We start from the raw sequence: 25,053 nt of genomic DNA, 5'->3' as shown, positions 1-25,053 counted from the left end.
TCCTGAATTTTGAATTATATCACAAGGGCTTGAAAAGCACAAGCAAAGAACCACCAAAATTCAAACTTGAAAAATTAAAATTAGCACTATCCTCCATCGGAATCGGCGCGCTCGTTCGCTCCATGTCCGCCGTTGCCGCAATGGCTGGGTTGTCAAAGGCTCCGGGAGCTTTCACCATTACACCACACAAGCTTTCTATTTGCATTCTCATCCAAGTCTATGCTCCGCCTTCCCAAAGCTCAGTTCCTTTCCCTTTCTCTTCCGTTGCTCAACACAATCTTCTGGGCTCCTTCTTACTATCTCTAACTAAGGTAGCAAACATTTCTTAGCTTTCAAATTCTATATAGAAATGTGGTTCGCTTTTGTACTCTTTGAGTGATTACTAAATAGTCTCATTAGAAATTATTCAGTTTCAATTTTCTGCTGGAATTGTTTTTCTTCTTTGTGTGTATAGAACACTAAGCACTGTTTCTGACTCTGTAACTGATTCAGTGAAAGTTTGATGCTGGTTAAATATTGTAAAAAGAGTTCTTGGACCAAATAAAATTAATGAGCGAAATGAGGGTATTGATTGAAATCGTGATTATTCACAGTGGAATTGTTTTAGTATACAGGTACAGTATAGTGATTTAATCAAATTAGATGATATGTCTTGTTTATTTTATTAGTTAATTGTTGAACAAGAGTTTAAAAGTAATGCAGTACCTTTCTGAAAAAGTGTTCTTTGATTAATTAAACACTGATTATGATTGGTGAAACCAATTTAGTTGGAACTAGCAATATAATCAAATAAAGAGCCAAAAGAAACAGCTCCTCAAGGTTGGCGCTATATGCTGGACTTGTTCTATCTTTGACATCAGAAGATTCAGAATTCTATTGTATACTGTATTAGAAGTGGATTTATGTTGATATGGTTAAAATTGCCGACTTGAGCTTACTTCTCTTCATGTCTAGAGAAAAGGTACCTGAATTTTTTACCATTGTGTCTGATATGCATTATGCTGATTTGAATTTTATTAGTCATTTTTTCTTGGTGTGGAGAATGTGTTTTAGGACTATATATCCATTCTTTTGTCGGTAAAATGATTAGGTACTAAATCTCCTATTACAGTGTAGAGTGTGCTGTTTAACCAAGCTAATTTGTCTTGTTTCTTGGAACAGTCGTCTGAGGATATTTTTGAGCCAAAGGTGGATGAACTTGTCGCACAGCTTAGGGAAATTGGAGGTGTATTGAGTCATTGGTTGAGTGACCATTTAGCTCGCAAATTATCATCATTAGCCTCACCAGATGATTTGTTCAACTTTTTTAATGACTTGCGAGGTAATGAAATCATTGTTGTTCTATGTTTGAACCTGCTTAACCTTTTATTTACAAAGTTTCATGTTATTATTTTGAATAGGCATACTTGGGGGTTCTGATTCAAATGTCATGGATGACGATCAAATCATTTTGGATCCTAGCAGCAATCTTGGAGTCTTTATTCGTCGTTGCTTACTTGCGTTTAATCTATTATCGTTTGAGGTACTATTAAACTATTCATTATCTTGTCAGAAAGACTTCGCTCTGTCAAGACAAGGGCACCAATGAAACATAAAGTTCAATGCCCGAACCTCAAGTATTATTCTTGTGCACTCATTGCAATTGTTGGACAGTTCTATTTACTTTTCCAATTCGACTTGTTATATGTCACTTATTTTTGCTTGGATCAAGCACATAGTAGTTCTGCTCATTTAAAAGTTAATAAACATGTATCTGGATTGTTTTCTCTGAGTAGGCTGTCTGTCATCTTTTGACAAATGTAGCAATATATTGCAAAGAATCTCTCTCAACTTATGAGTTATCACATTTCAACGAATCTGATAGCGATACTGAAGCACCAATGCACTATGAGAACATGGATTTGGAGAATCTTGTTGTCGAGAATGTCAAGAAAGAAATTGAATCTAGAAATGTGGTTGATGAAAGACTTTCTTTCCACAATCATGCACCTAAAGCTCTAGTTAGAGCAATTGAAGGTATTTTTCTTTGGTAGATTTTCTTAAAAGTAAAACCATATTCATTTGCATTGGGAAAGATTGATTCCTGTTTGTTGCAAAGTTTGCGTCCAATTTTAGGTTGAGAATTCCACGACTATAACTCCATGAGAAATGGCTCTGTGTTCCACAAGGAAATAAAGAAAGAGTAGAGCTATGCTCCTTTCAAAAACATTTTGTTGCTATTTGTGTCAAGGATAAGCATTCCTTCTACTTATTCCAACAAGAATAAGGTCTCAGTTCATCATATAGGTAGTCAAAATATTTAAAACACAATTCAGATTTACTGTGTAAAGTGTGAACGACGAACAAAACATAGTATTCTAGTTTCGGAATTCAGATGATATTTTTTGATTAATATTGTTACAAATGATATAGTCATGTTGAATTTAGTTGATATTCTATTAACTCCAGACCCAGTTGGACATGGAGTTCTTCATGTCTTTTAGTTTTTCTCCCTTTGCTGTGTAGATGAGTAACTTATTTGAAAACTTGGTCAATCGAAGGATATAATCTATGGAATTATCACTTAAGCTGGACAAATTATTAAGGGAATTACCAAAAATAACATGAACAAAAGGTGCTGCAGCTATTATAGATCCTTGCTGATAACTGTATCAGTATTGTTTACCTGCCTAAGATATAATTACTGTGTAGACAAACAACTTGTTTTGAAGCCTATAAAGTAGAAGTAGAAAGGATCTACGGGAATTTCCCTCTCATGCAGTACAAAATATTAAGGGAATTCCAAAATTAAAATCAACAGAAGCTGTAGAAGCTATTACTGACCCTTTTTGATTGCTGTAATATTCTTATTTACCTGCCTAAGGTATGATGTGTTGATATGTGCTAAGTAATTCGAGTATAATGTTCAACTTTAAGCTGTCTTTGGTTCTTGCTTAGTAAAGTGCTTTTAGAAATGAATAAGCATAGACAAATGATATATATGCTTTAAGTGCCTAATGTTGGTTAGTCATGGCTTGCAGATCGTAATTTTTCTCTTGGGCAACAAATTAGAAATATCAGTAAGCCTAGAGAAGTTGGTGCATCTGCATCTTCTTCTCGTGATGTATCTGATCCTGATGATTCTCCATCTGGTGCTTTCTTACGTACAAACTGGCAAATACAAGGTTATCTATTGGAGCAAGCTGATACTATTGAAAGGTCATTGAAGTTTTATAGATACTACTATTCAGCATATCATGTTTGTCCAAAGACACTTGTGAATCACTTAACTGAACAATATATTTTCTCGTTCAGGCAGGGAAGCTCCTTCCCTTTGAATGCTTTTGAGTCTGTGTTGAAGGACCTTCTTAAATTAGCTCCTGAACTACATCGTGTAAGATTTTACGAGTGAGGTGTTTTGGGGATTTGAGTTTATTTTGTGTTATCTGTCACTAAAGTAACTTTTTGTGCACTGAAGGTTCACTTCTTGCGTTACTTGAATAGCCTTTATCATCAGGACTATCATACTGCTCTAGAAAATATTCACCGATATTTTGATTACAGGTATACTTATATGATCTATCATGTTGTCTGTTACATTTCAAACTTCCTTCATGTTTGCCTATAGGACAAAACTTGTGGTCACTTGAATAGGTTTATTGGCTTGAAATATCCTTAATGCCTGCCTTATGGGCAAAAGTTAGAACTTATGCATGACGGGCAAACTTTATACCCAAGTTCTAGCTTTTGCATACAAGGTAGAACTTCTGGTCTATTGAGCAGGTTCATTGTGTCAGAATATCTTGAAAGTTTGCTTTATGGCAAGAGTTAGAATTTTTTGAAGTGGAGGCTATTTTTAAAAGAAATTGTTAACCGGGGCCAAAAAGTCAATCTACTTATGGAGGCCATTTTTGTTAGACTTTCCTTACATGGACAAAGTATCAAGACCAGACCCATACCAGGGCCATTTCTGTACTTGACACCGAACGGGTCCTTCATCGGGTGAACCAAGACTTGGGTATGTTATAGAAGTAGAATGAATCTAGACTTGAAGTCAATAGAAATTAACTGAGATATCATTAGAATAGTGCACAATCACAAGAAAGAAGTGCTAGAATTTCTTCTCTAGAGAGTCGTTGTAAGTGTATGATAAAAGGAACTGGTTGCAAGATTGTGCAAACAAGGATTTTGAGAGTAAACCTTGAATCCCCCAAGCCCCATCACAAAGAGGTGTCTATTCTCAATCACCAAACAGAGATATGGTGCTGTAAATTTTCAAGACACTATCAGTGTAACTTGAATCACAAAACAATGATAACACTTCAAGGTTTAGAGGAGGTCACTTATCTCGTAGTAAATAGAATTGTCAGTTGCCAGGATGATTCATTGCATCCGAATGGTCGCCCTGAATGATTCTAGAGAGAGGTGTGGCACCTCAATTGTTGTCGGGGAGAGGGCCAATGCTTGAATGAATGAATGATCATTCGTAGAGTAGTGACACCGATTATTGAAGAGCGAAGCAGTGCCGAACACCAAAATGAAGTAAATAGATGGCCGGGCAGGCAATAGACTTTTAGGCTTTACCACGATCGTAGATGCTTCAATTCTGTACTAAAAGAAGAAAAACTTCTAATGAACTTGATTTTTTAACATAATTTATTAGAAGCGCTCCTTATGTAGGAGTCGTAGGCTACACACAAAATGTTAGGTAATCAGTCTCCATGCCAACAAGGTAAATAAATTTTATAGACTATTCTATAAGAATATTTTTATTCAAGTACAATAAATTTAGACACGTATTTATGTGATAATCCTTTTAATGACCGAGAAATTTGTCTAGAGCTAACCCTATGGGCCAACCTTAGCTTTGGAAAATGTATTTACGTGATATTTTAACACCTTGCTAATAGATCTGAGAAGTATTTTTACCAAAGTGCAGGGACAGAAGGATGTGATTTCGCATCCTCTTCTTCCACAGGCTGCAATAGCTTTGGTAGATATGAAATTGCATTATTATGCTTAGGGATGATGCATTTTCATTTTGGGCACCCGAAGCAAGCTTTGGAGGTAGGAATATTCAATGTCATTTCCTACCTTCATTGTCCATGTTATGCTACTTTGTTGAGTTTGATGCATGTCATCCCCCCGTTATTGGTGTAATGAAGGTGAGGGTTTGCCACTCCGGCATGACAATTATTTGCTTGATAATTTTCAGGTGTTGACAGAAGCAGTCCGTGTGTCTCAGCAGGTAGCTGCATTTGTTCCTTCCCTTTCTTTCGACTAGGGCTTCCTTTATCTGTTACATTATTTTATCTTTCATTCTTTTATGCTCTAAAGTGGCATAGCATATTCTTTGTAACACTTGCATCAATACAACTGTGTCATATGAGTACTTTTTAGATGAAAAAAATCACTGGATCTGAATGGTAATCAACATAAGCATCTGCCAATAACAACTACACCTTCATGCCAAACAAATTGGAGTTGGCTATATGAATCTTCATTGACTATGTTCAACTCATGTCGTCTTTATACTAGAAAAAATAAGTTAATGATATATAAGTAGTACTATTAATAACTAAAATCCCTTCGGGGTGGCCCAGTGGTTTGGGCTTTGGGACTTTCACGATGGAGGTCTCAAGTTCGAAACTGCTTGCCAGCGAAAGCAAGGGGTTTTGCCTTCTGGATCGAGCTCGTCGCACCAGGCTTGCCTAGTACGGGTTACCTCTCCTAAAAAAAAATTAATAACTAAAGAAAAGCTCTCTGGAATGATACCAATTTGCTCTATTAATCACTTGTACCGTCATTTTGTGATTGATAGACTAGTACTTAGCAAGAAAAAATTGTCAGTTTGGTTGGTTGACCTCTTCTTCTGCCTTGCTATGTTTGTCTATCATTTTAGGAGATAAATAAAGCAGTTATTGGTGCTTTGTAAATGGAAGAAACTCTTAGGGGATGGACCCATGTTAACTTTACCTTTTCTCAACCACTCAACTATCATCAAAACCTCAAGAATAACACTTTTTTCTCCTTTTGTTAATTGTAGTATGAATGACCATGGAGTTCTAAGAATATCATTTGACTTATTATTATATTAGTAGGAGTAGAGATATTATTATTATTATTATTAGTTGATAAGTTAGTGTGATGGGACAAATAGTCATTGTCTGAATTTGAATTTCTTAGATGAATAGAATCATAAATGAACTGGAAGTGTTAAGAATATTAATATTTGTATAATTTTATCAAACATTTCGGGCGTTGCAAAAACAGATGTATATCATACAAATTAGGATGGATAGAGTACTTTTGGGAAGTTATTCTTTCGGCTGGTTCATACCCTTGTTTTGTGCGCTTAACTTCCCAAGCATTTGTTTTCTACAATAGAATATTTTTTGACTATCTTGTAATTGGTTCTTTCTGCATAGCGCTCATAGGGGAACCTGTTTGCTTCTTACATGTATCTATTGCTACTTTAGCTGTGGCTGCTCATTGATAGCATCTTCTTTTCCTTCTTTCTGGTACTCACAACTTAGTCTGTTGGACAAGGAGGTCTTCTTTGATGCCATATTTTCACAGTTTTCTGTCACCAGTTTCAAGTTTTGTTTCTTCTCAAGTTTTACAATGTGCTGGACGGAACATTTACTCCTGTAAGAAAACATGATGCTGACTGATGACCTGACTTAGTGGCAGAAGAGCCTATAACTTAACTAAAAATTAACTAAATTGAGGCCAGCCCCTAATCTTTGTCTAAATTAGTTGTATTGCCCATCATAATTCTATTGATTGCAGTCTACAAATATTTGTCTCGAAAAGTTTATCCTAACAAGGAGTTAAAAATATAATTGATGGATACCACCTATGATATGCTAAAGAAGGATATCATCACACCAATCATCCGATCGTTGATGAACAGTTTGGAGATCATTGAATTTTCTGCTTTCCTTCTGTAGGCGTTTTCGTTAGACTGCGTCATAGGATTTTGAACAAATACTTTTCTTGTCACCAACTTGTTGGCAAATGATTCATTTTTCAATATTTCCTTCCATGGGGTGTCTGCACATGATGATGTATTGATGTCTGTTCGACCTTCATTCATGATTGGAGACCTGGGGAAATTAGCTGTTAATAGTTTACTAATTAGAAATATCAAAATACGACATAAACTATACATAAAAGATGCCGCTTCTATTTTCATCTTTTGATCTATCTGCAAATGATTTCAGTATCCTAGAAATTTCCCATCACATTCCATATTGTAACAAAAGTTACATGGATCCTATCTTCTACAATTTTGCACAACAACTTTTCACTTTTTATTTTTTCAAATATCTCAAAGTAACTTCTAGCTGTTACATTATTCCCGATTCATGAATGACTCAAAACTTCAACTATTGTGCTAAACAATCATCTAAACCAAAACAAACACTCTATCTGGAGAAAAGCTTTAATAATTTTTTACAAATTACATTACAAGTTTAGCTGACTTCGGAAAAGTCCAAACTCTGAATAGAAAATATCCCGATATTACACATCTCCAAAATAATAACCCTTGTAACAGATGCATAACAGTATGTGGCCTAGGAGCTGCTCAGAAAATGGAAATCTCTCCACTATCAGCTGCTCATTCTGAACTGTTTAAATGCTAAAGATATGAAACCTCCCGATGAATAGATACAAATAAAGGCTCTGCTGAAGTATCTATGTCCTCAATGATTTTGGCTTGTCATAGGGATCAATTTACGCTTAAGACATTTGCCAATTGTGGAATTACACTGGTGTATGTTGGTGGTGTTTTTTCAATGTATTGATCAAAACTCTGGTAGAAAGATTTTTACTTTTTGTCCTGGATAGAGCAAGAAATATGTATATCAGGTCCTTCCAGGTATCATTTTTGTTTCAAGACATCAACCGGCCAGATGTGCCTTTAATAACTTTCCTTTGTAGAGTTGCCTCTTTATTTAACTTATGTACATTTCTTACTAGGAGATCTTATGTTTCTCCTCTCCTCATGTGCAGCAAAACAATGACAGTTGTCTTGCTTACACGTTAGCCGCAATTTGCAAGTTATTGTCTGAATTTGGAGTCTCAAACATGAGGGGACTTATTGGTTCATCCTATTCACCAGTTACCAGTATAGGAACTTCATTATCCACTCAACAACTCTTATATGTTCTCCTGAGAAGATCCTTAAAGCGAGCAGAAAGTCTAAAGCTGAAACGGCTGGTTGCATCTAATCATCTTGCCATGGCTAAATTTGACCTTACTGTAAGTGCTTTGATCACTCTCTTATTATTCATTATGGTGACCAGATAATCTAAGGTGATTCAAGTCATAGCTTACTCCAAGGGAAAAATCCATTTGCACGAGTCCAGTTGTGTTATGTATTGGTGAAAAAATTGTAAAGGCAGTAAGAAAGAGAAGCGGTACCTGGTCTCGCTTATTCATTGCATGGTGTTACTCATTTTGTGTCATTATATATGTAGCACAAATTTCTCAATTTGAATTTGTTGCCTTTGGGTGCTCATAATTAAATTGTAATATAGATTATTTTCTATAGGATACTGGATAATCCAATGGGGGAATGATGAACTTTTGAGATTTGGAGAGTGTGTAGAATAGCCAGTGCCAGGTTGAGTTCATGAACTTAATAGTTCTTATAAAGCAGTAATATTGTCATTTCTTACTTTATATAATCAGACTCGGCCTTGTCAAAAATAATAATACTATGGCTACTTTTAACATTCATCATCCGTTTTATGTCTCCTATATGAGGTATCTTAAAGTGTTAGACACATTATGCCCCAGGCTGTGGTTCAAGAGTAGAGCTAATACAATGTGGTATATATGGTAGGTGCACGTCATAAGTTCGAATCCTATTTAGTGAACCAAGTTTGTTATTTATGTGGAGAAGAGCAGTCAGCAGAGAGGCAAGCTCATTATCCACTGAAATTTGGAGCTGGATTTAGTGGTTTTGTTGTTATAAAAGAAAAACTACAATTCATTTCGTGTCTGTTTGACAAAAGTTCAAATCTCTAAACTAAGCTGAATAAACTGTTGTGTGTGTTTTCTCATCGAATTAAATATGTTTTCTGAAGTGCTACTCAGTCCAGCAATCAATCAAGTAAGTCCCAATCCCAAATTCTTCCCAGTTGTTTAAGATCCACTTCACACTTCACAGGCCTTTCTCCTATGGGCTGGATAATTCTGGCGTGCTCCATGCGCCTCTTCCCTCCCATACTTATCCCTGAGAACAACCATCCTTAGTGCTTCTCAGTTCTTACTCAACCCTTCATCACCATTTCCACGCAAAACTTTAATACTGTTTCATCCCTTATCCCCAACAGACCATCCTTAACAGGCAAAGTGATATTACCCCTGTCAACAGGTGATTTCTTTTCACTTTGATTTCCATCCAAAAGAAAATTCCTTTACAGCTGCTCAATTTTCTTAGCCCCTGCTACAGCATTCCTAAGAGAGACATGTAGCAAGCAGGTTGGTACCTGTTAGGCTGTTATCCCCAACTAACTACACCCCTTAGAAGAGGTATGTTTCTTCCTTCCTCCAAGTGGTTTCTTATACTCCAGTAACATGGGATGCTAAGCTGATATAAATTGTGATTGGAAACTATAGGTAGCCACAAATGCATTATGGATTGCTGATTTACATCTAAAAAAGCTCAAATCAACCTTTTTAGGTTGTGATATTCCAATCGGGATCATCCTTAAATTGATCCTATGTTCTGACATAGATTGGAACCACAACCAAACTCCTCTCAAGTACTTTGGCCTACATTAGCATCACAATTAAAGTATCATTCGTAAACAACCAGGGAGCCACCAACCACATTCTTAGGTCCACTTGTTGTAACCTTGAAGCCATTAAAAAAGGCCCCTGTGCTGTGATGCGCCAAAGAAACATAGAGGAAAGCATATTTTTGAAAGCAAAACTTCAAGGAATGCAGTAATCACTTTTTCCTAGAGCAAATGAACTATATGAGTCTTCAAAAACTAAGTTCTCGACATGTTATAGTACCCCTGTTATAGGTTTTATATGGATACTGTAGAGGCCCTTACCAAATTTGACTTGAGTGCTTCAGTGATGCAGCAATGCATATATAAGTACTAAAATTTTACGATAAAATTAACCCTTGTTGTTTTAGTTGGATTCTTCATATAATAAACTTACCAGGAAAGGCAAATTATTTCCATTTTTGAAATAAATACTTATGAGTAAAAAGTTCTTTTTATAGTTTCTGACCTGACGTTGCAGTTAATTAATCAAGTAGTGGGTTCTCAGATCAACTGTTGGGTTCTGCAGTTGAGCAGCAGTTTGATGACAAACTGATGCCTAATGAGAAACAATAAACTGTAGGCATTAATCTTTTGTGGTATCATCATTTTCTCTTTAATTCCTGTAAATATGTCTTCTAATTTTTAAAGTTAAGACAAAATATGACTGTCCAGTTTGCAGTTACGTATTTTCATCATGCATATAAACATCCCAAGTGACCTAAAGGAATTGAAACCCTATATAAATTATTATTTATATTGTATTTAATTGAGTTGTATACACTGTAGGCATATTCCAAGGTCATTGCAGTTCTTCCATTTCATCTTTTGGAAAAGTCAACTTTGCTAAAAGAAAATGTATGCTATCCCAGTATGCCCAAATTGCCAGGGTCTATGTTTCACATTTAGGGCGGGTAAGTGATAGAACTTTATGCATGGGCCATACTTAATTTTTAAGAAATTATCTTCTACAAAGAGCCAAAGTTCATGTTTTGGTCCGTACGAACAGAGGCAAACTGAGGATTCAAAGTCGATGGGGGCACCACTAAAACTAGATGCACGGTAGTCGAAACGATGTCAGGCAACTGCATAGTCTAGATTTTTTTTATTAAACACCCATAAAACTGGTGACCAAAGGAAAAATATGAATTTATTTGATGAAGGCCGTTGTGCGGATCAGTGGTCTGGGCACCACTTTGCATATGTTAGGTTTCGTGTTCGAAACCTGTCACTGTACATGTTATATGCATTTCTTTTAATTGTCAGCTAAAAAGAATGATGTAGCAGTCGGCCAAGGTTCAAACTCGGGTCAGCGCTCTTGGGCATAAGCTGCATACTAACCAAATGACCCAACCCAGCAGATATGTTTGTGGGATCCTTTTAAATATATCCTAATATCCTAGTTCTTCAAGGCCCCCCCCGCCTCAACTTACAAATGTGTTCATTTCTTAGCACATTGTTGCACTTCACTCCAAACACGAAAGTCGCCTTCACACAACAGCCATGAACAGAATTCTCCCAGGAGCTTACTTTGAATTTCACAATATGAGTAAGAGCTGGCTTAATGCGAGGAACAGATCTTAACCTGAAAAAAGAGGTCCCGTGATGCCATAAATCAAAGCTGCCTTTTTAATTACATAGAAATAAAGCGAGGGTGTTCAATTGAGATAATCTTTCTAATCCATTTCCCACTTTCTTAGAATCAAATGATCATCTGAGTTGCTCTCTGAAGCAGGTTAAGTGTCACTACTTCACTTTCCATTCGAAGACCTGACCAGATATGAGCTTAAATGTCATCTGCTACAATTTTAGAAGTTCACTTACTGTGTTCTACATATATGATTCTTTTGGTCAGCTGTAAAATGCTTAACAGTTTCATCAGGAATATTTGCAACATCAAGCCAGAATGTTTTCTCGTATTTTCTTGTTAATACAACCATATTTCCTCTGATCAGGGGGAGTCGATGCTGAACATTGTATTTCTAGAGGGCTTTTTGCTCTCTTCATATGATTGATGTCTTTATCGTTGATTTATAAGGAAACTGAACCTATGACATTTAATGTGCAGCAAGTGCAACGACCTTTGCTTTCATTTGGTCCAAAGGCTTCCATGAAACTTGCAACATGCCCAACCAATGTCTGCAAGGTTATATTCGCTCCAAGATGTTTGCTTTATCTTTTAAAGTCTAAAGTTTCTTTTGAGTTGTCCATTTCTTTATCCTGATTGTATTCATTCTTGCAGGAACTGAGATTGAGTTCTCATCTGATTAATGAATATGGTGATGAGGCTTCATTAATGATCTCAGATGGGGCCTTTTGTACTCAATGGATTAAGAATTTAAAGAAACCAAAAGGTTCTGTTGTCTTTTCCCAGGAGAATGAATGTAGGAGTAATACTGACGCATTCCAGTTCTGTGGGCAGCCATGTTCCATCCCTAGATCTGTGCTGCAACTTTTAGGCTCTTCATATTTGTTCCGTGCTACTGCCTGGGAGGTATATGGCAGGTGAGGTGGTGTCTTGGTTCTCATTCTTGTTTTTGCATACAGTACCCCACCGTTTTCTCTGTGCGATACGTTCCTCATGCAGTTATTGATAAAGTGCTGTTTCAGAAGCATGAAAATATTCTGCCTGGGTGACCACTGCCAATGTTAAAATTTGCTAACTGCATGGTTAGTTAAACTATGCCACTACTTGTGTAAGATGTTTAGAGAAGGGTCATTAAGGAGGACAACAAATTTGCTTTGCTGCTTAATTAGAAAGATACTTGTCATTACTTTCAAATGTAAAATATAAGTACTATTCCCTCATTTAGAATTCAAGTGTTTGCACTACCACATAATAGTGACGTCAATATCTTATACTTATATTGTTGAAGTGTGTGACCATCTCATCTAAAAGCTTAAGCTCTTAGAGAGAACACACTTTTATTATTTGATTATATTTTCAGCACGGCCCCTCACGTGCAAGCCTATTTTTTTATGGGCCAAGCAAGTGAAAATTCTTTTTGATTTGGGTGGTGGTGAAATTCGATCTCAGGATCTTTGCTTGCTCTGATACCATGCTGAAGTGTGTGACCATCTCATCTAAAAGCTTAAACTGTTAGAGAGAGCACTCTTTTATTATTTGATTATATTTTCAACACTTCTCATCTTGACTGGACAAAATTAAGACCTTAAAACCTTAATAGCTGAAGTATTTTAGAATTTTAATGAAGATGTGGTCAAAAGTAGGGATCTTCCTATTGAATCGTTCAAAAAAAAAATAATTTAAGTACACATCATGGCACTTGGTACTAGCGCTTTATGGATTATATGGAGATTAGTTCTACTAGATTTTATGCCAGAAACCAAATGTCGTATAAATAACACATTTTTTTTAATTCTCTGGAGTACTTCCCCATAGTGCAAACTTTTGGTTGGCACTTTCACTATTTCTATCAGATTACACAACACGTCTTTAAATAGCATAACTAGGGTAAACAAGTATAGTCTCAAAGTCTATCGTTGGTGTAGATCCATGATCAGGGAAACTCACCACAGTTTCACACAAGTGGAAACTCTCATACATGTCCTTTATGACATTTATTTAGATGTTTAATATGAACTTGTTTGTCCTCCAACACCAACTAGGGGGATTTTCTTCGTACTCTATCATGCACTTTCTCTTGGTCAATGAACACAACAAGCAAATCTTTGTCTCCTTGCAGATCTACTAGACATAAATCTCAATTGGCTCTCTGTCTGTTAGTATCTATTTGTCTATGCCGTACTCTTATAAAAGAATGTCTATGTTCCATCACTCTTCCCCAATATTTCATAATGTGACTCATAAGTTTGATGCCACGATGTATGACACAACTTCAAATATCTTCTTTGTCCTTAAAATATCTAATTAGGGGAGCGTCCTGTCTGTAGTATTAGGACTTGCCGAATGATAAGGATTTTAAAGATTTTTCTTCACGAATTCAATTTATTATAGATGGACTAATTCACTCTCTTAAAAGTATTGGATTTTTAAATTCTTTTTTTTATGCCAAGCGAAACCTGTAGCCGCTACCCTTTGGGTGCGCATAGGGTAAAACCCCCGCACCTATGCAATAGCTCACAAACCACATAGGAGAGGTAACCCGCACTAGGCAAGGAAATAAGAAAGCAGTATCCACTGTCCAATGGGTGTCATGTAGAGACACAAAAGTCTGAAGCCAGTTAGAGATTTTGAACTTCAATTCTTGAAGGCATGGTTTTGCCTTGTATGCTTGTAATCAGATGTTGCATTGTTTGTTTAAAAAGGCTAGATGGAACTTCACCTGTCAGCTATGTCTAGAATCTGTAGATTACAAGCACTCAATTCTAATCCAAATCCTTTACTGATTTTCTCCTTGTGTGCTAATTTAGTTCACCCCTTGCTCGAATGAACGCACTGCTTTATGCAACATGCTTTGCTGACTCATCGAGGTAATACTTGTATGATTTTTGTAGTGGTTGAGCTGTTTGAAATTGTGCCTTCATATCATCTCACAGAAATTTGCTTGCATATCTTCTTGCAGTTTGGATGATGTGGCATTAGCATATGGCAAACTTATTCAGCATTTAGCAGAATTTAAGGGATACAAAGGTTTGCACAAATATCTGAATACTTATTAAGTATTCTTGAATTGACATAGCTATGCTTACATATATTCATAGGCTCATTGCATTATAGTGGTGCTTTACTTCAGCTAGTTGCTGATGCTTTATTCATGTTAGAATAGTAACATGTATATACAATCCTTCTTAGAATAGTAATAGTAATAGTAATAGTAATAATAGTATATAGTGTCCTACTAAGAAAAGGATTCTATTGTAGTGTCCTAGTTAGAAAATGTGTCCATTTTAGTGTCTATAAATAGGGTCTTTATACAATAATATAGAAACAACATTTCAATAATATTTTTCTCCTAAATTCTCATATGGTATCAGAGCCTCTACGATCTCTTTACGATCTTGATAGAAAATCAAAGAGCTTCCGCCGGCGAAAGGTGGCTATTTCCCATATATGCTGCCTGGGGCGAAACCAACCTTCTGTTAGGTCAGCGAAAAATATTACTATTTATAACTGGTTAAAATTATATTTATGTATATATAGTAGATGTTCAACCCCATTCGGTTAGTTAGTGTGTTTAGCTCTTTAGATTTTGAACCCCCTTATTGAAAATCCTAGCTTCGCTACTGTATGCTGCCCGTTTGGCCAATGATTATGTTAGCAAAAGTTAGGTCACCGTGTATCTTTCTGGTGACTACTTTCTCATACCTAATTTGTGTTGCACCGAACCATTCTTCCCGTGACTACCTTTTTTTCATATTTGATTTGCGTAGCACCGTGCATCTCTATCTCTTCAGACTACTTTTCATATTTAATTTGCGTAGTACCATGAATTTTTTTTGAACCAACTTTTCATATTTGAGTTGAATAACACCGAATGTCTTTTTTGGTGACTCCTCTGATTTGATTTGCGTAGTCCTCTTCCTCTTTCCGGTGATTTCTAAATCTGATTTGCTTAGGATTGTGCCATCATTCCGACCCTACCCATATAATTGCTCTTTTTTAGTAGGGTCGCGCAATCATTTCGACCCTACCAATATAATTGCTCTTTTTCAGTAGGATCGTGCCATCATTCAGACCCTACCTATATTATTTTTCTTTTTCAATAGGGTCGTACCGTCATCTGACCTTCCCTTTATAATTTCTATATTCTAGTTGGGTCGTGCCATCATTCAGACCCTACCCATATAATTTTACTTTTTAGATTGTTACCAATTTCAATCATCAAATCTCTAATACCCTGGCATATGAGCATGTTCCGACCAGTTTTTCCATGACTTTCTAGTTTAATATCAACTCGTCTATTGATTCCAACATGATAAATATACTTTGTACTAGATTTTGAGCACATTCTGGCGACTGTTTTATTGCAAAGAAGTCTACATATGGAGCAACCACCTAATTTTGTTGCTCAGGGGGAGTTTAGTAGCCTTGTATGTCGATTGTGTAAGTCACTTTATGGTTTGAAACAGTTTTTGCAAGCTTGTTTTGGGAAGTTCAGCACTGTAATTTTATGACTATGTTTTATCGGCATTATGCATCAAATTCAAAATTTGATGAGAAGACCAAACACATTGACATTGATTGGCATTATGCATCAAATTTAGTATTTCATGAGAAGACTAAGCACGTTGAGATTGACAAGTGATCAACTTGCAGATATTTCACCAAGCCCCTCATTGGTCCTCGATTAATTATATTTATAACAAGCTAGGTATATATGATTTGTATGCCCTAGCTTGAGGGGGAGTGTTAGAATAGTAATAGGTATATACAATCCTACTTAGAATAGGAACATGAATAGTAATAAGAATAGTATATAGTGTCCTACTTAGAAAAGGATTGTAATCTTGTATTGTAGTGTACTAGTTGGAAAAGGTATCTATTGTAGTGTCTAGAAATAGGGTCTTTCTGTAATAATGTAGAAACAACAATTTAATAATATTTTTCTCCTATATTTCTCACAGTTCACTTGATCCTTTTTTTTTTCATGGATCATGGATGTATATCATTTTTTTATCACACCCATAAGGTAAACACACACATCTTTAGGTATTGCTTGCTTTTACACATAATTGCCATATGGTAACAGGATGGTTTTTAATTCTGCAATTCTTCTGTAGCCCTAAGTGCCTACCAACAGAATGGATCTTAGGTCTAATGAAACTCCAAATGTTAGCTCACTAGGTGAGGATTGCCCAAGATCAAATATGAAGACAACAACTTATTCCTTCAACAGATTTGGGACACTCTAACACACCCTCCCCTCTGCATGCTCAGAACTAGACAGGTGGATCGGGAACCACATGATATAGGAGCCCAACCAAGAACAGGGATGGATTTGAATCTGATAGCATGTTAAGAAATAGTCCTTGAGCCTAGCTAGACCCGAAAAGTTAGCTTGTGCGGTGAAAATTTCCTATCATTGAAGAGACATGGTAAAAAATTGTAGGAACTTGAGCCTATTCCCTCAACCAATGTGGGACACAGATCTTTCATGAATTACCAAAAAACTTGCTAAAAGTGAAGATAGCCATATAACATACAAGTCCGCTCTTGTAAAAAATGTTGTTTTGACAGAAATGCAGTCAGAACTGGCAAGCTTTTTTTCGTCTTTCTGGAGGCGGATAACATTTGTGTAATTTGGTCCGAAGAAGGATAGAAGTAGGTCGAGTGGAATTATGATTGTGATAGGTAATGAGCTGACCAAAGTGTTCTCAGGTAAATACTAGACAACCTCATTTAGATCATGCACAATAAGCATTTCTGGCAGTAGTGCAGGAATAATTCCAAATGAATTAGCTTTTTCTTGTAGAGAAAAATAACATTGCGGTGTTATCCTGGTCGAGGGAAAAGAACTGATGGACTTTAAATAGGATCATGATAGGTTACTGAGTTATGTCCAAAGTGTTCTCAGGCAAATTCTGATCAATCTCATGCCCTGGAAGGGATCCGTGAATGTTCAGTCTTAAACTGGGCTTTAGTGTACTGTGCCTAAAATTGTATGTAATTCCTCAGACTTCATTGATACATATGCAAGTAGGAAAGCCAGATCTCTTTCTTTCCTTTCTTCTGTTATAAAAACACATCCTCTTTTCTCCTACATACCTTGGAAAAAAAAAGGAAAGCGAAGAGGAAAAATGAATTTATACTATAGTTTTTATTTTATTTACATATACTCAATAATGACTGCTTATGTATGTACCTTCAGAAGCTTTTGCTGCTCTGGAACTCGCAGAGGAGAAGTTTGTATCGCTTTCAAAGTCACAAATTCAGCTTGTAAAGTTACAATTGCTCCATGATCATGCTTTACATACGTAAGGCAACATCTCTAGTATTTACTTGGTTTTAAACTTCTTTTTCCTTGTCTGATTGGATGTTAGTTGCTGTTCAGGGGAAATTTAAAATTAGCACAACAGTTGTGTGATGAGCTTGGTGTTTTAGCCTCTTCAGTAAATGGCGTAGACATAGAGATAAAGGTTGAAGCTAGCCTCCGCCATGCTCGAATACTGATTGCAGCAAACCAATTTAGCCAGGTAGCCTGCTTTCCTTTAATTAGACCTCTTTCTAGGTGACTCAATTGTAAGATAGATAAGGGTGATGATGTTCCGAGTTCTACATGACCTGCTAATGTTTTTGGTTGTTCTATTTCTAGTTTTTGAACTTTGTACAAAAGGATATGATGTGATAATGTAATGAATTGGACTTTCTGCTCATTCCCTATCATTTTTAATCAATAGAAGAACGTGCCCGCTTGCTCCCAAAAGAAGGTAAATAAATAATGAAAAGGAATACAGTCAACTACATCCTAAACTGGTGATGCTTCAATACACCCGTGATAGAAAATCGGATACTTGAGTTCACTTTGTGTTTGCTCGTTGGTCAGGAAATGATTCAGGTTTTGTTTATCTATCTGACTTTAAGGCTTCAACTGTTGTTCTATGTGAATCATTATATGGACGTGCTGATGATAATATATTTTCGTTAGTTCATTGCCTTTATACATGTAGGTCATTTTCATTGCTCTCAACTCCTTCAATTTTCGTAAAAATTGGCATGTTTTTCTCGGCTGAGCATTTCTTTTTCTTGTGAAAATCATGAGGTCATGGTCTAGTTAAAGTGGCTGGACCAGCAAGTCTGGTCTTGGTTCTTAAGTCAAGTAATATTTGATCTTGGCTTGATTTAGTGCATTGTTTCTGGTATAGAAGTTCCTATAAAATGGGCCGCACCCTACCTTTGAGTGCCGAATACCTCTTTACTCTTCTATTTATTGTCTTCGGGGATGAGAAGCACCATAAGCATGCATTCCATGTTTGAGTAGTTCGCTTGCAGGTTTGCTTGTGCCTGTGATGCCAAGGATTACAAGACACCACTCTACTCTCTGATTTTGCAGCCAATGTGGTGATCATGATCTTTCTGTGGGACTATACTGTTACTTGTTACCTCAAGATATTTGAACATCAAAAAAAGATTCTGGCTTTGCTTTGGCTTTAAATTCAGTTTCAAAAAGAGATATTTGAACATCAAATTTGTTCACAAGTCCACTTTGAATCTGTTTACAATATTTTGTTTCTCTTACATCTTATAACTTGATATTGTGGTGTGCTATGGAAAGTAGTTATCATTATCTTCTGATTTCCTTAGCTATAGGTAATTATTTGATCTAATTTATGCAGTCCAAAGACAATAAGCATTTATAGAATTTCTTAATTTCCTTCTTATTAATGTGATTCTCCCAGGCAGCAGCTGTTGCACACTCTCTCTTCTCTATGTGCTACAAATTCAGTTTACAAGTCGAGAATGCCACTGTTCTTCTTTTACTTGCAGAGATACACAAGGTAGTGATTTGCTGTTATGTTAGATAAGTCAGAATTCAATCAGTATTTTTGATCACAAGTACTTTCTTATACAAGGTATCACCTTGTCTGAAGAAATGGAACGTATTTTACCATTTATGCATCTTCACCATGTATTGTAACACTTGAACTTACTTTGGCCTATACTCCTTCCTTTCTCTGATATGTTCAAGATTTAATAGAACTTTGTTCATCCATTTCAGAGATCAGGAAATGCTGTTTTAGGTATTCCGTATGCATTGGCAAGCCTTTCCTTTTGTAAATCTTTCAACTTAGACCTTCTCAAAGCATCTGCTACACTGACACTTGCGGAGCTTTGGCTCTCACTTGGATCAAGTCATGCGAAAAGAGCTTTGGCTCTCATACATGGGGCATTTCCTGTACTTCTTGGTCATGGTGGTTTAGAGCTCCGTGCCCGGGCCTTTATCACTGAAGCAAAATGCTATCTTGCTGACTCAAGCTTTTCAGGTGCCTTATCGGAATTTCAATGCTCAACCTGATAGCTATACTCATCGTAAACAGGACTTTTCATTAGTTTGTGTATAATCATATCATGGTTTTGAGTTATAACTACATCCTATGTCCTCAACCTCAACTATATTTCTTCTCCATGTCCCCCAAATAATGCAAACACCTTAAATCTTACAAACCTCATTCTTTAACAAATGGATACCCTTGTCTGGATTTACATGACCCATCATAAGTTAGAACTAAAGGATTAAGATAAATTTGGGTTAACTTGTTTCTGTGAGACTTCCTTTTTAGCAATTATAGCTCTTGTGGATGCCTAAGATTTTATGAATCAGAATGTAGCAGGAGATTCTCTCCAACTCTCCAGTAGTTCCCCTCATATCCAGCCACGACTTGTCATTTACTTTTCCCAATCAAGCTGCCGCTCCATCCTCACTTCTCATGGGCTCATATATCCTTTGACCTTGAGATTCTTTGATGATTAATTTGTCTCTCTTTGGATATGATTCACCTTTACCTCATTTGAGACTCTACCTTCAATTAATGCACACACATGGGAGACATGCTAATCATTTAAAAATTGACAGTTAACTTGCTTCTGAATTTTCTTGTTGGCACTGTTTTCTTATGTTCTTGAGCATTTAATCTGTGATTAATGATACCTTATTGTTCTCAGTATGCGAAGATCCAGAGATGGTACTTGAACCATTAAGGCAGGCTTCCGAAGACCTGGAACTTCTGGAGGTTAGTCAATACGGAAACAATTTAATATTCCAATTAGTGACATCTACACTTCAATTAAAGAACTTCAGCTTGGGTTTCAAGTTCCATGTGACGATATTTTCCTGTGAAGAAAAGAAAAATTAAAGGAAAAGAAACAAATCCATGAAAATTTGAAAATTTTCGTATTAATGTGCTAATAGAAGTGTACACTAGATACGTTTGAAGGGAATGATATACATCTATAGCTCAGAGAAATAATTTCTAGAAAATACAAAAGTTGTATTTCATGACATCCATCTTCCTTTTTTTTCCGGTTCAATTTTCTCTCTTTACCCTTTAAAAAGACCTTAACTCTAAGAAAGTGTGTCTCTCCTCGTGTTTGTGTTGTGTTGGAGTGCGTGCGTGGGTCTGTATTCATGCATATGGACAAACAGATGCAAACTTGCTATACCAAATTCTTACATGTTAAAAGCTATGCTGTTCGGACTTTCCAAAATTACTGCCGTGCCCGAGTCAGATCCTTAAAAAATGCACTATTTTTGGAGGATCCAACATGCACCCGTCGCCATTATTGAAGAGGTGGAGCAACATAAGTTAAAAGTAGAATATACATGAGAAAAGTAAAGGCATAATTATCTAAAGCTTTCGATTGGATGATGTGAAGGAAAATTAGAAAGGGAATGTAACGAAGAAAATGAAGGTACAATTCTCCAAAGAGTAGTTACCAATTACATGAGATTAGTGGAAAGAAAACAATGGAGTGAATCCGAAAAGTAACAACTCTGTAAGATTAGGATTCAATTAGGTGAATTTAAATGACTCCCAAAGGTGTGTGACCTAGTGGTTAATGAAGTGGAATGAAAATCACGAGGTCTCAGGTTCAAATCCCAACAGAAGCTAAAAAAACTAGGTGATATCTACCCATCTGCCTGAGCCTTGATGGGTAGAGTTCACCGGTATCTATGCTGGTGGGAGGTATCAGGTACCTGGTAGAATAGTCAAGGTGCTTAAAAGTTGGCTCAGACTCTATTGTCAGAAACCTTTTTTAGTGAGTTAAATTCTCTTCAGACCTAAGTACCAATTGGTGAGGTGAAGTAAAAGAGAAAGATTAAAGTGTGAACTACTTTACTCCGTTTTCCTGACTCTTCCCAAAGAAGGTATTTTCCATTATTTTTTTTTGGAAATCAGTAACTTCGAAAGTATTTTCCATTAATTATCTCTGAGTTTCCTTATTATCCTCCTCAATCCATTCTATTTTCTTTTCCGTCATATTTAGTTCTGTTTTCTGGGCCTTGCAGAATAACTTTTGGACTCCAGCTTCTATTTGTTAGCTGAATTTAAGAAAATAATGGTCTTCGTTAGATGTTTAATCTGCAAAATTTACTCTTGTCTCATCAATTATCATGAATGTGGTAGTTGTGAATGTTTGTTTCCTTTGTGTAGTGATAGATTTGACATTTCACTTCCATTTCCTCCGTAATTATCACATTTCTTTCACTGATTCTCTAGAGTACAACAACATACCCAGTGTAATCCCATTAGTGGAAACTGTAGCGTCAACCAGAATAGGAACCATGGAGAGATACTCTAGAAAATTAAGATTTAAAGCACACGTAGTATTAACTTATGCACTGCCAGTGTAGTACCATAAGACAGATGAAGGTAAAATGAAGTTGTGATTATAGTGCCTAAAGGTATACAATTCAAGTGTCTAAGTTTTTTCAGGAGAATGGCATGATAAATGGAGATGTAATCCTAGAATCAGCATAATGGGGCTAATGCCTGTTTCATTTTAATTTGTATTGTTATAAAAATATAAAAAGAATTAAAATAAGTGTCTGAAATGGACGAGTGCTAGTAATGTGATCGTTTCCAGTTTTAATGGCGTGCTAGGTTCTAAATTATTTATCTTAATAGGTATTTCTCTAGATGAACTAATGCATCATTTGGGTACTCTATTTTGGCTATATACTGGATTTATGTAATGTTAATTCTCTTCAGATATTAAACAAAATTGGATTAACTAGGCTTTTCTTGCTAATCATATTTGAATATGGGCAGCCTAACCTAACAATCAATAATAGAAAAAAGAGTTTAGGTATCATTGCTTATTGAGCTTGTTTCACGTATCTTTTTTACCTATTCATCTTAGCGTCGACTCAATTTTTTGACCAATAAGGGAAAACAATTTGAAATTGGCACATGACAGCTCAACTAAACCTTCTCTGTGATTCAAATAGGTGAGGTTGCACCATTCATTTTTTTGAAATCCTTTTTAATAGGTCAGGTCACAACCGTAAATTATGTTTGAAGACTACTTCTCAGCCTACTTTACTGCTCAAAAAATCTATTCTTGGTTGCTTAAGTTTGATTGACTGCCATTATAGGGGAACAGAACTATCTCCACAATGAATCTACTTCCAACTTGTATAGCTTGCACTGAACTGTTTCTGTTTTCTGGTAAAGTGGAATTGCCTTTGTTTGGCCAACAACTTCAAGCTTTAACAACCCCCTTACCCCAGCCAGAAAAAGGAAAGAAGAAGATGCATTTCTGACATTACAATAACTCTTCATATGCAGTATCATAAAATGGCTGCCGAAGCGTTTTACTTGATGGCCATTGTATATGATAAGCTGGGGCAGATGGACCACAGAGAAGCAGCAGCTCAGTCATTTAGGAAACACATCACCACTCTTGAAAGCTCTGATATTTGAAGATCGTCGTCAATATTTTGCTAAGAAACCAGTATCTAACCTAAATATTCCTTTGGTGAGTGATTATTTGTCTTCTTGCGGCTACTTATGAAAATAACTTTTAGCTTTTTGATACATACTTGTTCACAAGATGGAACAAAGATTCCAAGGTCTATCTATTAAAGTGTGTCAGTGGTATAATATTGTAACTTCAAAAATTTGAAACTAAAACTTTTGCTGCAAGTATGAATTCATGATTCGGGAGTTATCATATTAAAAGGAAAAGGATTGTGCTAGCAGAAGGAAAAAATTAAGTTAAGATGACTATAATGTTTGACCCTGTACTATTTAGCTTAAGTCGAGGGTTTTGGTTTTAAGAACAAGAAAAATTTGCGCTAAATAATTTATTCTGATTGAAACTAGTGAAAGAAATCATCTATGAAGTGCCCAACTAGAAAATTGAGCGATAATAGATAATTGGAAGTTGGATGTAACATTTGGCATTGCTCTTCAGTCATTGTACAAGAAAGACAGTTTTGTTTATTTATTTATGTGGGGAATAACCCTTAGTCCCTTACCCATGTTATCTATGTGACATTTATCTCATTCTGCAAAAAAAAAAGAAAAGAGAGCATAATACCTTCTTAATGCTCTTAGAGATCTATATGGGTAAAGAAGATTTCTGAATTACCAGATACGCGCTACCTTAACTATGATAAATTTGTCTTTGCTATCCTCTTTGCCTTTTCTATTGAAACTGGGAGGTTCCCTTCAATTTATAGAGCCCACAAGTAAGAGAGCTAGATCAAAAGGCGAAAGAGTTCTATTACTCCAGTTGGGGTTGCTCGGAAGAACTATCTGATTAAGTTTTTTTTTTCCTATCACAGGCTGTTTTCTATTGCTGCAGACGTGTTTTATTACAGCTTCGTTGTTCATGCAGCATTAGAAGCATTGGGTAGTGAAGATGCAACAGATGTGGCTTTCCGATTGCCTGAAATTTTAGAAACTCCTCTAATTTCTTGGCAAGTGTACTGTCCAGATATCAGGTTGAGCCACATTTTTGTTTGATGATGGTTGAATAACATTAGTGCTCGATGACTGGTATACCAGTGAGAGTACCAACATTTTCTAGTATTATTGTTGGAATTCTTGCCCCGCTTGCAAGGTCTGAAAGAGGCTAAGGCTAAACGGTTTACCAGGGGATTCAGATTAGATGTCCACAATCTCTGATTGCGTGATAGAGGTCTAACGAATCCCCCTGAAGAGATTGTCTGTTGTAAAAACCATCTCCAACTTTTCTGGTGATGTGTATGCATCTTTCTATAGTTTATGTCCAAGTTTGGAGAGGAAGCACCATACAATCTTCTCTCTCGGTACAGGCTACAGATTGTTCTATAGTATTATTAGTAGTACATAGGTATTTGATATTGAATATGACATAAGACTTGAGAGTGTTATTATGGAGTCTCCATATTAGTACTTGAGATTTTCAAGCTTGTCTCCTCATCAACATGATAAAATCATTTCGCACCATTTGTATATATGATTTCCCAACAATTCGGAATGCAATCAATGGTGCAAACTGCAATCCTAACTCGTCCCCATAAGCTAGAAAACACAATCATATATTTTTAATATCAATTTAACAACATGAATTTCGAGAAAAGCAAAGATAATAAGTTTCAGCACATCTTGATTCGTTTTTCAAATTTTATGGGAAAAAGGATAAATATATCCCTGAACTATCATAAATGGTATGTAGATATTCTCTATCATACTTTTGGGATATTGATGCTCCTGTCGTTTAAAAACTAAAGCATATATGCCCTTCAAGCTAATGGAAGACTATATAGGGACATGTGACACAATCTGTTTATTGATCTGATATGTAATAAATATTGGATTAGTTAATAGGATTGTGACACGTGTATGTCCGTTATTATAAAGGGTATATATG

General features: G+C 36.1%; 1 protein-coding gene across 1 annotated transcript; it reads left to right on the top strand.

Moving 5' to 3' along the window:
• Positions 1 to 35: 35 nt before the first annotated feature.
• Positions 36 to 24,629, top strand: LOC107026926 (anaphase-promoting complex subunit 5). Its single transcript, XM_015228057.2, has 21 exons — positions 36 to 311; positions 1,162 to 1,321; positions 1,401 to 1,522; positions 1,776 to 2,016; positions 3,021 to 3,198; positions 3,295 to 3,373; positions 3,458 to 3,543; positions 4,914 to 5,046; positions 5,195 to 5,227; positions 7,999 to 8,247; positions 11,839 to 11,916; positions 12,013 to 12,275; positions 14,166 to 14,225; positions 14,318 to 14,385; positions 17,564 to 17,669; positions 17,747 to 17,888; positions 19,092 to 19,190; positions 19,412 to 19,676; positions 20,356 to 20,423; positions 22,983 to 23,172; positions 23,984 to 24,629. Exons 1-20 carry the CDS (start codon positions 123 to 125, stop codon positions 23,115 to 23,117), a joined length of 2,754 nt encoding a protein of 917 aa, XP_015083543.1. The 5' UTR covers positions 36 to 122; the 3' UTR covers positions 23,118 to 23,172; positions 23,984 to 24,629.
• Positions 24,630 to 25,053: the final 424 nt, after the last annotated feature.

Source organism: Solanum pennellii, chromosome 8 (genome assembly GCF_001406875.1).
Source record: "Solanum pennellii chromosome 8, SPENNV200".
NCBI lineage: Eukaryota > Viridiplantae > Streptophyta > Magnoliopsida > Solanales > Solanaceae > Solanum > Solanum pennellii.
The sequence above is the reverse complement of the archived record's forward strand: the minus strand, read 5'-3'. Positions and strand labels throughout refer to the sequence as shown.